This window comes from Scomber japonicus, chromosome 19, assembly GCF_027409825.1.
Source record: "Scomber japonicus isolate fScoJap1 chromosome 19, fScoJap1.pri, whole genome shotgun sequence".
NCBI lineage: Eukaryota > Metazoa > Chordata > Actinopteri > Scombriformes > Scombridae > Scomber > Scomber japonicus.
This window is the reverse complement of record NC_070596.1, coordinates 11,848,507-11,863,984: the sequence shown is the minus strand read 5'-3', so window position 1 is coordinate 11,863,984 and position 15,478 is coordinate 11,848,507. Positions and strand designations below refer to the sequence as shown.

The following is a 15,478-nucleotide window of genomic DNA, read 5'->3' as shown; positions in this document are numbered from 1 at the left end:
TACTGGGGTGAGTGTGACTCTTGATTGTCAATGTTATCAACCACAAAAAGAACCAAACAACCTGTGAACAACTGATGACACACCCAGAAACTACAATGTTAAAGTCCACCATGTCTATTTAAAACATGCTGTTTTCTTACTATGCCATTGACGAGCACAACTCCCCAGACTACTAGAACGTTAAGCATTTTCATTTAAAGCTTTTAAATGTGTGAGATGTAAAATCCTCCATGACTGTGCCATTTCAAATAATGAACTCATGTTCCTGAACCCACCTGTTTTTTGTTTTTGCTCCGAGACTTGTTTTCTCAGGCCAGGTTTGAGCTGTGGCACACAGAGAACAGTTAAAGGAAGTATGAGAGGTATGTCAACCAACCAGACACAACTTTGCATACTCATCTCTTGACACCACAGTCTTGTTTTATCAGCAGCTGTCATGTGTAGCTGTCATGTGTAATCGTCTGTCATATTTCACTTGAGACCTAAAAAAACTTTATTATTATTATTAAACCTTTATTTATCCAGGCGAATCAATTAAGAACAGGTTCTTATTTTCAATGATGGCCTGACAACGTGACAAGAAGCACCATATTCTTGAAGGGGAGGGGGATGGGGGGGGGGGGCTGTGAAAGGAAGGGTTGGTTAGAGGGGCAAACAGTACCCAAGTACAGCTGTACAGACACATACAACAAAAAGTGGCGACACACTAGGAATACAAGGGAGGTACAATGTGATGACTCTAGCAATTAACATATTGTGTGTGTTGAAGCACAGAGACTTGATTATAACTAATCAGTTAGGCCATCTTGGCCTCAAGCAAAGCTAAATCACAACTGCCTATTGTTGAAACAAATGTTCCCAGACTACTGAACATCTCTGAAAATCTCTTACTGTTTTTAAAGTTTCTTTTTAAGCATGAATCAGAGTGAAGAGCACCCTAGCTCTTTTAATTTCTAATCTTCATGCAGTTTGTGCTTTGCTTCAAGGCATTTGCAGCAGCTGTTTGTCAAAGCTTGAACGTAAATAAAAATGTATCTAGGACCTGATCGATCCTTTTAAAATGACAACTCAAGGCTCAGATGTGTTTTTTCACATAATGATGTCACAATGATGCTGCTTTATACAGTATGTTCTCTACATCAACTGTTTCATTCATCACAGCATTTGTATTCGTCGGGTCACTATAAATTGCATAACACATTTACCCGGTGCTAATAATAATCTGTGGATATGATTCATAAACACAAACGAACAAACTGTCACGCACATACCACTGATGCAGTGTAACAGATTCTTTGTGAAGCTGTCATTGTTCAGAACATGGGCTCTCATTATTCAAACATATAGGTTGTATGTTAAACGAGAAGAAGAGACTGATATAGTGGACCAAATGAGCAAATTATAAATCAAAAAGGAGCAGAACACAATCTATTAATTTATGATAGTGTCTTCAGGGTTTGACAGGTTCATGGTGAAAATAAATACGTACATAGTGACTTAAGTTGCTGATCTTGCCTTTGGCTTTCACACAAGGATCCAGGCAATACAGGTGACCCTCATCAGTCAGTATTTATTGTACAAATGATGATCTGAATAAGAAAATGTTAAATTTAGGACCATGATGAGAGAGATGCCAGACTATGTTTTGTTTCCCCAAACCTCTGTAGAAAAGCTACTACAGTTTCTTGCAGATGGTCTACCTCTATCTGGTATCCAGTTAATGAGATATTCTGTCAGTAAATTGTCTGAAGTCAAGGTATGTTTTCCAAAACTTTGTATATGATTTTTTCAGCCATTCATTTCAGTGTTGCTTTATCGAAGAAGATCCTGTCTGGAGTCTTCCTCGTGCTTGGGTAGATTTTTATCTGGATGCTCACGTTTCTTTCTGCAGTTCAAAAACATGTAGCAGAGTTCAGGAGAATGAGTTAATGCTGTAGGTTTCTCAGTGGTATTTGTAGTATGTAGTTGCTCTAGTTTATTGTTCCCACTCCCTCCAAAAAGTCAGATTTGGGTGGAGCTGAGGAGGAACAATTGAGACAGACAAAACCAGTGTGGTTACATGTTAGAGTGAGATAGTTACCAGTCAATCAATCAAACGCACCTTTCTTTAAGCCTTTATCTAGTTAGTAACATATGTTAGACACAAGACTTAAATCAGATTAACATTAAACAAAGGGAGTCATGTTATTTCTGTAACTACATACACATTATAAAATAGGTTACCTTACAGACTTTAATTATTTCTTAAATGGAATTGCATCTGAAAAATCAATATGCCAGTTTAATGCCACATATTGCTTGCACGCTCTGTTGTACATTTTGTCTTACATGTAATGTTGAGTGAATTGCATGTTAATTATACAGATTTTTTTTATACAATATTTCCCTATGGCTACTCTGGTGACTGGCCGGGTGACTGGTGCGGCTCCTACTCTGGAGTCATTACCAATGGTCTCCACTGGAAGGCGGTGTTGTTTTCAGACAGGCCAGTTGACTTCATTCAACTCCTCAAATCCTGTACAGACCTGTTACACTGGATTGAAATAATTTCTCACATATTAGATGGCTGTCATTCAATTTCTCAATCCTTCATGCACATTAAACATTTTGGTGTAATTAGATACGAATTAAATGAAGCTGGATGTCAATTCATCAATCAATTATCGATTAATTTATTGATTCAAAATATAGTAAATTATAATGCAGAACACAAGGGGCGTACAGTATCAGAAACCGTTCTGTCATTGCTGTAGTACCTGGTTGTACCACTAGGTGGAGCCTCTTGCGCTTTAATAAGATTGCGTTACAAGTGTGTTTGGTGACCGCCAGTAAGAGCACTAATTGTAAAACAAACCTTCCCAACTTTGAAGCATAAAGTTGCAAAAACCCCACAGAGTTACAGTCTGATGTCCACTTTAACTATCTGAAGCGTATGCTGACGCTAAACTGGCATCTTGAAGCAGCTGCTCGGTTAATGCAGCGCAGTTAAGGTGCAGGTCAAAAAGGAGTAATTACATGTTTTCGACCAAATCAACACAAAAGTAGCCTAATGATAGTGATGATAAGCAACACTCCCCTGCTCTGAGTTTAAATGCATTTTAGAGTTGGCAGTAAATGGACTAGTAAAGATGGAGCGACAGTATCTGAAACTAAGCATCTGTCTGCAGCTGGATTAGCTACAGTGAACACATACATCACCCCATCATGTAGATCATGCAGATTATTTTATATTAAACCAGACAGAAGTTTGTTTTACATGTACCGTCACGGGTTACTCACTATTGGAGGTTGCAGCAATTTTGATTAAACACCAGGCTAATTAAATGTTAGATGTCCGAATCAGTCTGATCTAATTATGTCCTCTAATGAAGCTGGAAGTTGTGCAGCTGTTTAATACTTTGGGTTTTATGCCAGGTGTTTAATAGACATGAGCTACGTAATTTTAAATGAACTCAACATCTTGTGTTATTTAATTTATCATTAAGTAACTTGGTGTTTACTTTATCTGGCCTTTGAACTAATTATAGCCTACTCTGATTTTGTGTCATGTCAGTGATTAACATGGTTCTATAATGGAAAAACTGTCCTGGGAGAGGGACTAGAGTCTTTGCTCCTTTAGTGGAGGTGTGGGAGAGGATGATGCAGCCTGAAGAAACTGCTCAGTATTATAAAAGCTCTCATCCCCTGCACACTACACTGAGCCACATCAGAACAACTTCAGCTTGAGACCATCAAGGTGCACCAGTGGCCATCAAACTGTTCTGCAGGAAGAACAGGCGAAACAATAATATCATGTGCAATATTAGCTACTTTTTATTACTTTTTCAATATCATTGTCAATATTACTTTTCAATATCATGTGGAGTATTTTCTATTTCATTTGACTTATTTTACTAAATGTATCTTAGCCTACATTTTTTGTTATTTTATCAGGCACTGGTATTATAGATACACATATTACTCTTGTTTTTATTCTTATTTTGTAATTTTTTTGGCAATTTGTGTGACAGCAATTTGCTTATGAATAAAATCTTATTTCCTAATTTGTTAATGATTAACCGATAATCAATTGTTATGGCCAACTATCGATTTAAACTATGGTGATCTGTATAAGACACCTTAAACATTTAGTCAGCATTGTTTGTTGTAAACAAAATAGTGCTTAATTGGTTCAAACTACACAGCATTAAAACAAAAATCCAGATGTAATCTGCAGGAAGACAAATGATACATGAAATAAGATGAAAATTAAAGATGTAACAAACGGGTGAACATTGATTTTATTTATGTTCAAATTTAACAATCTGTTACCCTTCCTCCAAATGAGTCGGCCATAATTAAACCATATCTTGTGATTTAAATATTAATGGATGGATATAAATTTGTTTAACTTGAAAGTAACCACATTTTTTTAGCAGAGTCATTAATCTTCCATAATAAATCTCGGAGCATTAAGCAGCTAATAATATTTTTGTCAGGAGTTAGTGGAGACAAAAAGGAGATGAAACAGCTGGATAGAAACATGACTCCAAACGCTGTTAACTGTGCATATGTGAATTGGCTATATTTTGCTTACAAATTTGCCATATCTGTATTCCCCCCTATTTTATTGAACTGTAAAGCTCATACAATCAAAAAGGCATAGCTCAGTCAAATACTACAATATGGAAACAGTGCATAGCATAAATATCGCAATAGCAAATTTACAAGTGATAATGTTGTGTTAGCCTCCAATAAAAAAAGAAAAAGAAATACTGCCTTAAAAAGATATTTTGTCAATTTCTGCATGACAGTATGTGCTACCCATGGTTTAAGCATAATATAATGGGTAGTAGGTCATTCTGATAGATATTTCCTACCTGACAGTATGTGCTACCTGTGGTTTTAGCACAATATAATGGGTAGTAGGTCATTTTGATAGATATTTCCTACCTGACAGTATGTGCTACCTGTGGTTTTAACACCATTGGTTTTAGCACAATATAATGGGTAGTAGGCCATTCTGATTCAGATTTTCTTTGTTTTGAAAAAAAAATATGATGCTAAATATTTAAAAAAGCAGCCTTTTCACCACTTGGTGGATTTTGTTTTTGAAAGCAAATTGTTTGATATGCCATTCAGAGTAAATGTAATATACACATAACTGAGTAAATGTGAAAATACAGAAACACACACCATACAGTAACTGCTGATTCAATGATGCCTCCTGCACTCAGTTGCATTAGAACACAGAGAGTATATAACTACATAGTTTACTGTTACATATAACTGTAGATATTTTACAAGATTTCACAAAAAAGGGGAAACATGGGATTGCTTGCTTGTAGTAACTGCAGTCTTGTCGCATTGTGTGACATTGTGACTGTTTTCCTTTTAGGGTGTTCAGAGCAGGGACAGACAGCTGAGAGACACTGAAGTCAGGGGACAGAGGACAGAGTCATATCAGCCAGTTAGTGGAAATGTTAGTTAGTGGAAATGTGGAAGGATATCACACTCAGAGTAAAAACAAGTTGGTTTATATGTTAACATTTTTGATGCTGTTTTTGCCTTTCACCTTAACTTTTGCCTGTATCTGTGTCTGTTCATTTAGTAAGATACAACTAGGAAAATAACATTTATTCTGAAAATTTGAATTCAAATTTTGATCAATATTATTATGTATCTACAACACTGGATGATAAGGCCTGCAATTACATAATTTATATTTTATTATCAGTTCATTACTTCCATTCCAAGTGTGTTTTCCTTTACCTTTACAAATATATCTTTTTAGTAGAATAAAATATATTTGTGAATGTTTTGCAGTGTAGTTAATTTATGTGTCCCCCCTCCCCCAATGTTAAACTCATTCCTACGCCCTCGGCTCTGTAATATTATGAATATCCTAACGAAGGTTGTTTATTCCACACCGTCCAGTTAATGTAATCCCAGTATATCCGAGCGGAAGTTTGACTTTGCTCTGCAGGAAATCGTCAGCAGTGTTTTTGTTGCTAGTGGGGACTGTTGTGTTGTGAAAATGGCGACGCCTCGTCGCTCCTCTCAGCAGCAGCAGCCAAACTCCTTGCTATCCTCTCCGCCCCGCGGCTCCCTCCGCCCCGGCACCCCGCCCGGCTCCCCGGCAGGAGCCACCGACGATGCCACCCCGCTTTCCCACGGAGACAGGATAGATAGCACGGCTGACGGTGAGGCAACCCCGGCCTCTCCCACCACCACCTCCCCTGCTCCGGCCCTCAGCAGCAGCAGCAGCAGTAACACTAGCAGCAGCGCTAGCTCCCCGACCACCACCGAGGGCAGCGGGACCAGCGCAGGCTCTACGCCCGACTCGGGAAGCAGTGACCAGGGTAGCGGTGGCAGCAGCGGTAGTGCAAATGGGGCTTTCAGGGAGCTATTTGAAGCCTGTCGTAACGGGGATGTTTCGAGGGTGAAGAAACTCGTGGATGCGGTGAATGTGAACGCAAAAGACATGGCAGGACGCAAATCGACACCCCTGCATTTCGCAGCAGGTAACCAAAATCACATCACAAATGTATTTTCAGACTGGCTGACTGCAGTTAAGGGGTGCACAAAGATAATCAAAGTGGGACGGATCAAAAAGTGGTAAACAAAGCCTGTAAGCAGAACCATCAGCTGTGTCTGTCTTTCTCTAAATGATAACAGATTTCAGGGCAGTTATGTGATAAACAGGTTGGTATGATTTATGTTGCAGCAACAAAGAAAAACACGCTGTATGTTCTCATAAACACATAATTCCTGTCTGTTGGACACCCTTTTTCCCTCTGGACCATTAGTATTGCACATCATGATGCAATATTATCACAAATCTCCAGGCCTTTTCTTCTTTGTTGTCAAAAGGAATGCACCTTCTCTGTTTATTTGTGCCATTTTCAATGTTTTAAATGCCATTCAAATAGGATACAGTATAATGATGAAATGATCAATTACAGGAGGATAACAACACAGTAGTTTTACAAAGTTTTGGAAAGTATTAAGTAAATGTAAACTTGTTTGGAAGCAGTAATAGCACAATTTGAGTTGCACCTGTTTTCACGCACAGATTTCCATCTTAATTTGTTAAAAGTAAGTTTGTAAATTATCAATTTAAGCAAGATATGGATGAAATTGACCTAAAATAACCTTAAATGAGCAGTGTGTAGGATATAGTGACATCTACCAGTGATGCTGTACATTGCAAATAACTCATAACCATCACAACAAAATGCAAAAGGCCCTCTCTAGAGCCATTGTGTGTTTTGTCCATTTTGGGCTACTGTATAGACATGGTGGTGTAACATAGTGGGCACCGTGTAAGATAACCCACTCCCAATAGATATAAAGGGCTCATTCTAAGATAATGAAAACACAATGATTCTTATTTTCGGGTGATTATACACTAATGAAAACATTATGAATATTCAATTTCTGCCAATATTTCTGCCAGTTGGTCCCTTAAATCTTACAAACTGGTCCTTTAAATCAGACAGGAGGGGTGATGTATCATGTTTGTGTCTTCACAAGCCTCAAACAGGGCTGCTGCACAGTCAGAGGACATTTAGAGTCAATGATATTCTGCTGTTAAAATAACTACTTGGCAACCCATAGTGTCTACTGGCATCTTAGAACAGTGACTCTTCAAAATGCTCAAAGAATATATTCAGATGATGTCAAAAAACCTGTATGAGTCCTATATGTGTTGTGACCTGAATGAAATTTGCTGAAATAGCTTCAAAAGGTTTGCAGACATAAAAGCAATGAAACAACCAAAGTGGTTTCAGTTCACACCTATGTTTGAATGTGACACATTATTGTTTTAATCCAAGTCTGAACACTGATGCACAACATATGCTTTTACCCTGAGCTGTAATATTATTATTAAATGAAAGCAATAGAAGTGGAGTGCATTTATTTTTTGCATTTTTAAGCATCATTTAGAGAACACTCAATCATCCCAAAAGTAGATCAAGATTCAACGCCGCAATTTTTAGTTTCATTTAATTTCACTCTTCATTCTTTCCTTTTTAATCTCTTACACTTGTTCATGAAGTCAAAGGGAGTCCAGGGTTATGAAAAAGTGCTCGCCTTCGCCTCGGCTCCTCAGTTCCAGACCGCTTTTTTAATTCTTTCACCAGTGCTGACAAAAAGGATTAGAAAAAAAAGAAGAAAAAGAATGTGTACAGCTGTTTTACATCTGAGCTCTTTCAAATCCTCAGAACAAGAACAAGAGTCCCACAGTGTGTTTGTAGTAAAGATATAACAAGCTTCACTCGTATCACACTTTCCTCAACAGCTGCTACCCGCGCCTTATAAAACCACTTAATAAAATGCATATATATAAAAAAAGGCATTAAAGACAGATTGAAATGAAGTATTCCCACAAAATACTAATTGCAGTAATTCATTCCAATATTAATAACTCATGCTTTTATCAACATCTAATGTGTTATGTTCAGTTTACCCATTCAAAGTTGCAGGATATCTATCTGCACATCACAGTCAAATGGTTATAACATCTCTTCTTTCCTCCCTCCCTCTCTCTCTCTCCTCTTCTCTCAGGTTTTGGGCGGAAAGACGTAGTGGACCACCTGCTTCAGACAGGCGCCAACGTACACGCTCGGGATGACGGGGGTCTGATCCCGCTTCACAACGCCTGCTCGTTTGGTCACTCTGAGGTGAGACTTCACACACTAACATTTTCACGTTGATTTTTGCCATTTTCTGGATCTCAGGATGGGTGATTGTACCACTTCTGTGCCGCAAAGATTCAGACAAAAAAACTCAGACAGCAGTTTCTAACAATTAACATGGTGAGACTGAAGATTGTAGATGAAGCACATTATTACAGCTGAGAAGAGTGAGACTACAGTCAACACTTTAGTATACTTAAAATGATAGCTGGTAATAAAAAGATTGTGAATACAGCAGTGTTGTGCACAAGAGTTAGTGTGCTAATAAATTTCAGATTGGCCGTGGGACAACATTTTAACAGTGTTGTTATGAGAGCAAAAAAATGATGTGTTTTAAATAGGCTGTAAAGTGTAATGTGCACCTTAAAGAAATCTCAATTTATTAAACTTCACTCTTACTGCTACTTCAATGTTGGGCTCTGATCAGACAGAGCTCTTTTTAGGAGCTTTTTGGGGCTTTTTGTAATTGTTTTTAATGAAGGTGAAGCTTTTCGTTCACTTCTTTTCCGTTGCCAAGCACCTTGCGTTTTTCCACTCTATGTGCATGTTGTTTTTGTAGGAGCGTCCTCCCGAATGCTCTGAGTTGTGTTTTTTTTTTTCTCCATTGTCCAATCAAATTAATTGAGAGGCGGGCCTTCTGTGGTTGTGAAGACAACAAGTTGAGACAACCAACTAGTGGTGGATGTTGCTGGAGACCTGCACTCTATGTACCATAGTTACCATAATCTGAAAAGAAAACAGCAGGCCTGGAGTGAGTTTACTTCACAGCAAAGTAATGGTTAGGAGCAGGACAGGTGATTCAGTGGTTGCCAAGCAACGATAAAAAAAAAAGGCTGTTTTTTTTTTTTTTTTTAAATTGTAGGCTTCAACAAAAGCAGGCAGTGCGGTGTGCCTCGCGTTCTGCAACCTGCAAAAAGTGCTCCGTCTGACTGGGGCCTGAAGGTGTTTTGGATTATCTGTGACAGATGTGCTCGTGCTTTTCTTTTCCTCGCCATTAAACAGAGCGATCAATCTAATGTTTACGGTTTCACACATTTTAGAGGCTTTTAGAGCTTTGTTGGAGAGCACTTTGCAGTCTTGTCAGAAATCCGTCGTACTAATGCAAGCGAAGAAGGCTTGAACCCGAATGTGGTCGACTTGCTTTCATGTTTTCGCTCAAAGTGGCGATTTGCACGTTTTTACCAAAAGTGTAATTGCTCAATTAAAGGTTTACAAGCTTGAGTAGAGGTGCAAAAAGCAACCGACGTGATGTATTTTAAATAAAGAATGAATGCAGATGTCCTTTTTTATGTTGTCGTCAGGTGGTGTCCTTGCTGCTGTGTCAGGGGGCCGACCCTAATGCTCGAGACAACTGGAACTACACACCGCTACACGAGGCTGCCATCAAGGGCAAGATAGACGTCTGTATAGGTAAGCACACAAAAAACACACACAGCAGCAGGTATTGTGTGCTAAGTAAACCTGGGTGTATGTTTAACATTTAATTGTTCCTTTTGGCACAGTAAAAATGAGTTCTTCCACCGCTAATTGTGTTTTATCATTTGCGATGATAATCCTGTGGCAAATTTTAAAAGTTATTAAATTTTATATTAGGCCTGCGTGTATTTGTGTATGTGTGTGTGTGTGTGTGCGCCTTTGTTTTAAACGCCTCCTTCCCTGTCTCGCTTCTGAAGTCACAACCTGGAGTTTGCTATAATCACACAGTCATTTTCAGAAACTATAATAAGCTACCAGCAGACTGTGAGCTATTATTTTCCATTAAGTATAAAGCAGCAAATAACCTGTAAATTACAATTACTGTACTACTGCTTATTGTTAAGCTTACACAGGGGGAGAAAATAGCATTGATTTCTTCCTCTTACACAATACACGAGCTCCCACCAGTGCAGTTTTAATTTTTATTTATAATATATTTTGAAGTAAAACAAACAAAACAGTATCAGTTCCAGAAAGGGCACCAGCAGCAGGATCTTTTTAAAGGTGAGCAAAGAAATATAGAGGCGGCGTCACTGATCCCCGAAGAAAATCAGAAGAAATTTGCCTGAGCACTAGGTTGTAGAATCATCTTTTTGATCTTAATGGAAAAGCTTTGCTCAAACATGAGTCGTAATAAAAACGACTGCAATGATAGTCGACGTCACCTTGCTGCCAGCGTTCAGTCTGGAGAGCAACAAGGAGGAAAGTTGCACCAGTCATTTTTATTCTTACTGTAACTGCTGCAGAGTTTGTCGACTGCATAGCAACGGAAAAGGCTTTGCAGAGCTCAGATGATCCCTGAGCACAACATTTATCCCGTTATTGATGTTTCAGAAAATTATGAAAAACACCCAAATCGACGTGGAAGAACTTTGTTGTTGGTAATTGCATGATGTGCATAAATTGACTTCGACTCCATCCGTTCCTGCTCGTTACTGATTTTGAATCTGAGCAGCACGTAGAGAAAAAAAAGAACACTTCAGTAATTAGACACAACAAATAGTGTAACCTCCTTAATGCCTTGTGATACTAGGCGTTGGAGGGAGCAGGTCACATAGAGGATAATGCGGTTTCTGACACGGATCATCGCAATACACTTAGCCACACTTAGTTTAGTCATATTCTTAACAAAGTTTTGGAGGCTTTTGGGACTCATTGTCATTGAAATACACAAGACAGTTAAAACGTCTACTGCTCCGATTGGCTCTGCGAGGCTGTGAGTGCTGTCATGTCGGCACAGCTTCTCCTTCCAGAAAATATTGTCTGACAACATTCTGTGAAGCAGGAGGGTGATAAATACTTTATTTACTACTGCACCACGTTTTCAGGTCAACTTACCCAAAATGTGGGATAATTTGAAAAGCTGGCACCTTCACTGCCTTCATCTTCAACTCACACATTTCACACAGAGACAAATAAGAATACAAATTTCCACTATCATTATCCTCAAGTTCTGGATTTGAGCACGCTTGACTGTAGCAACATGGTGATGGATTTTCTGTATTACCAAACAAACACAAACATGTAAATGCTGACTTAATGTCCACCTTGAGCTCAGGTGACTTCCATGTGTGCAGGTTAATTTTCACGGTGCACTGAAATGATCTGAAACCACTGGCTGCCTGGAATGTTTGAAAAGGCTGAAAGCTTAAAGTATGATGTGGAAAATGGTCCGTAATAATGATGAATAAGCATGACTTGCAGATAAATGACTTGAAAAATATTATGAGTAAATAAAAGCAAAAAAAATCATTTTCTTTTTTAAGTAACTACTTCGAACCAGCTCCTCACAAATCAGACGATGTATCACAGGTTTTTTTTTAGAATTATTTTGCTTCACCAGGCAGTTGACATAATGATTTGCTTTTAGTGCTGAAAAGTCATTACTCAGCTAGTCAGTAGGTGTAGGTGTGCAGATCCATTCTGTTAAGCTTTTTAAAAGTTGCCTGACAAGGTCAGTGCCTGAGCATTTTGGATAAGGCTGAAGCACTCAGATGCACGTCCACAATAACAGACATGGTTTTTTTCGTCCAGACAGTATTAACGGTTTCATAACAGTATAAAGTTTGTTATGTGTTGTCTGGATCAGAGAGGGAAAGCTGACTTTGTTGCGTGTTTTTTTTTTTTTTTGGTCTTTGGTTTGCGATCTCTACTGCACAGACACAAGCAAAACCATGCCATGTAAACAAAGTCACATGACCTACAGTGGCCTCTGTTTATTGGACAGAATTTTGGTGGCCTGTCATCGTGCCAGGTTGGAGATTTGGCAGCAGAATGAGAGTCAAATCAACTCTGATTCGAGTAAGTGCGACGTAAGCTGAGCATACGATGGTCTGAGTGTCCTCTACGCTGCTGTTCAGACAACTTCAGTAAGAAATTAATCTGTCATTACCAGACCAGCATCTCTTCAAGCTCAAAGTCTGGAGAAAATCTCAACAAACTTTGGGGATAAGAAGATCTTGGAAATCCTAAAGCAGCCACGCGATTGGAGTCTGACGAAAGATTTGTTCTTGAGTTTCTCCAGTAAGGTTGATGAGATGGAGAGCTGGTGATGTGAAGCTGGTATAATAAGTAGAGACACTAAGTAACCATAAGAAGAGGCTTCCAAGCATTATTTTAAGACGAGCTAAATAAATAAACTTTAGTAATGTCATTTTATACCCTCATATCCATACTTGGTTGTTTTTGAAATGCAAGATGCCCTTTACACAGCTTTTAAATGGACATGACTCGTTAAAATGCATAGGAAGAGGGTTACATTGGTTGAAACCAGCTCTATATACATCCAGTTATGGTTGCAAGTAACAATTATTTTTCACAGCATGACACTCGGTTGCAAACATCCTTTCCGTTTCATGCATTTATCTGTCGCCACAAGATTTCAGACAGTGTTGTTTTTCTACTAAAAAGAGACAGTATCGGAATAGTAGTTGCTTTTCTCCATGACGTGAAGTGAAGGTTTGACTTTTGCCCAGTCTCTGCCTGAAGCTGTTTAAATGGTAATGTGTGCCGTGCAAAATTCCACCCTAAAAATATCAAAATGTAAATTTAGGCAAGCTAAAAAGCCATATGCATTTTTTTTTCCTAAAGTCTCAAATTATTTTAACCGTTCACGTCCGTTGTGTCTCATTATCGGCTTGTCACTCACCTGTAACTGCACCTGCACTTCGAGTTGCACTAATTATACGAAAAAGTGCTCCGCAAATATAGTTAGAAGGTTTTTTACAGTGAAGCCTTTTACAGAGTTTATCACAGTTTTTGTACACACCAGTTAGTCATAAGATCACTATTGCAAATCTGACATTGTCCTGAAAACTAATCCTGTCCATAAATGGATTTAGGTTGCTCAGAGAGGGCTTTTACTAGGTATTACAGGCAAGCCGCTCCCATTAGAGGCTAAAACTGAAAAAACAGTGATTAGTCGATGGTTGCAACTGACTCAGAAACATTTGTACAGACTGGACTGCTGGATTTATGAGCTATTACTATCTGTCTATATGCACCAATTTGTGCATCAGACTGTCATTTTTCTCTCTGTGTGTCTCAGCGAGGCGAGTGGGTGACTAAGATCTGCGTCAGTGACAAAGCAGAGATGCACACACACACACACACACACACATGGCATGCATGTACCAGCACACGCATACGCACACACACACGAGCCAGGTTATCTCCTCTTCTCCTCTGCTGGGTTTGAACAGGGTGGTTTTTTTTGAAGTGTACACAAGTCAAAAGGGCATGTGGACCGGGAGCTGCTCAGCAATCACAACAGTGGGAAGTGAGATGGAGAGCAGAGCAGTGAGCGTATTGACATTAGAGGCCGAAAAAAGGGCTAATTTATCACCAAAAAAAAGAAAAGAACCGAGGAAAGGCAGAGTTTGTTATTCAGCTCATACCTGGCTGGTAGTCACATGACTCCTCTCCTGTCTTCTCCTCTTCCCTCTCCTCTCGTTCTCCTCTACTCTCTTCCTTTTTCTCCTCTTCTCTCGCTCCTCTCCTCTTCCCTCCTCTGTTGTCCTCCTCTCCTCTCTTCTCCTCTTCCCTCCTCTCTTCTCTCTCTTCTCTCTCTTCTCTCTCTCCTCTTTTCTCCCCTCCCTTCCTCTCCTCTCCTCTTCCTTTCTCCTCCTCATATTCTCCTCTCTTCTCCTCTCCTCTTCTTACCTCTCTTCCTCTCTCCTTTTCTCTCTTCTCCCCTCCCTTCCTCTCTCCTCTCACCTCCCCTCTCTTCTCCTCTTCTCTTCTTCCCTCTCTTCCCCTCTCTTCTTTTCTCTCTCTCTCCTCTTCTATTTTCTTGCTTCCTCTTCTCTCCCCTCTCCTCTTCCCCTCTCTTCTCCTCTCATGTCCGCCTCTCCTCTCCTTTTCTCTCCTCTCCTCTCCCCTCCCCTCTCTTCTCCTCTCCCCTTCTTCCCTTTCTTACTCTTTCGCCTTTTCTCTATCTCCTCTCCTATCCTCTCCCCTTCCATACTCTCCTCTTCTCTCCTCTTCCTCCCTCTCTTCCTCTTTTGCCTTTTCACTCTCCCCACTCCTATCTTCTCCCTCCCCCTTCCTCTCCTCTCCCCTCTTCTTCCCCCACATCTCCTCCTCTCCTCTCCTCCCCTCTGCTTTCCTCTCTTGTCCTCCTCTCCTCTCTTCTCTCCTATTCTCTTCTCTCTCTCCTCCTCTCCTGTCCTCTCCTCTGTTTTTACTACTTCCAGCTTTGTCTCTCTTTCACACAGACCAACACTCGTTTTGTTTTGCTCTCTCTCTCTCTCTCTCTCTCTCTCTCTCTCTCTCTCTCTCACTCACTCTCTCTCTCACTCTCTCTCCCCTCTTTTCGTCCTCTACCTCTCCTATCCTCTCTGACTCTCTATCCCACCCCCTGCCCCTCCATCCCATCCTTCCCCCCTCCTCTCCTCTCCTCTCCTCCCCTCTCCTCTCTCATCTCGCTCTCCGCTGCATCGCTCAGTCAGTCGGAGAGGCGAGAGTCTCTCCACTCGCACTACCCGCCTGGCTCTTTGCTGCTGCTGCTACCTTCGCTGTCTCTCTACTCCTCACTCATTTTTATTTATCTACTTGGCTTAAAGCGTGCTCTCCCCCCCTGTCCCTCTTCCCCTCATTAATGGAAGTGTAATGTGTTTTGTAGCCGGTCACGTAGCCGCTTCGTTAGGTCCGCTGTTTCTCTGGCGGTGTGGTGTAGCGTAGCTTTCGCTGCTCTTGTTGTGGCATGTCTGTTTACATCAGCAGCATGGCTCGAAGGGCAGGGGCAGCCAGGGGCAGCCGAGGGAGCAACGCTAGCAACAGAGGAGGAGCAGCTGGAGGAGGAGGAGGAGGAGGAGGAGGAG

The 15,478-nt window shown here is 40.2% G+C and overlaps 1 protein-coding gene across 3 annotated transcripts in view; it reads left to right on the top strand.

Annotated features, from left to right (window-relative positions):
- The first annotated feature begins 6,016 nt into the window (after positions 1-6,016).
- Positions 6,017-15,478, top strand: part of tnksa (tankyrase, TRF1-interacting ankyrin-related ADP-ribose polymerase a) — an 81,519-nt gene continuing 72,057 nt past the window's right edge. For all 3 annotated transcript variants that reach the window (XM_053339919.1, XM_053339920.1, XM_053339918.1), the window contains exons 1-3: positions 6,017-6,503; positions 8,551-8,666; positions 9,983-10,091. In XM_053339919.1, the coding sequence (XP_053195894.1) occupies positions 6,017-6,503; positions 8,551-8,666; positions 9,983-10,091 (712 nt within the window). The remainder of the gene's footprint in view (positions 6,504-8,550; positions 8,667-9,982; positions 10,092-15,478) is intronic.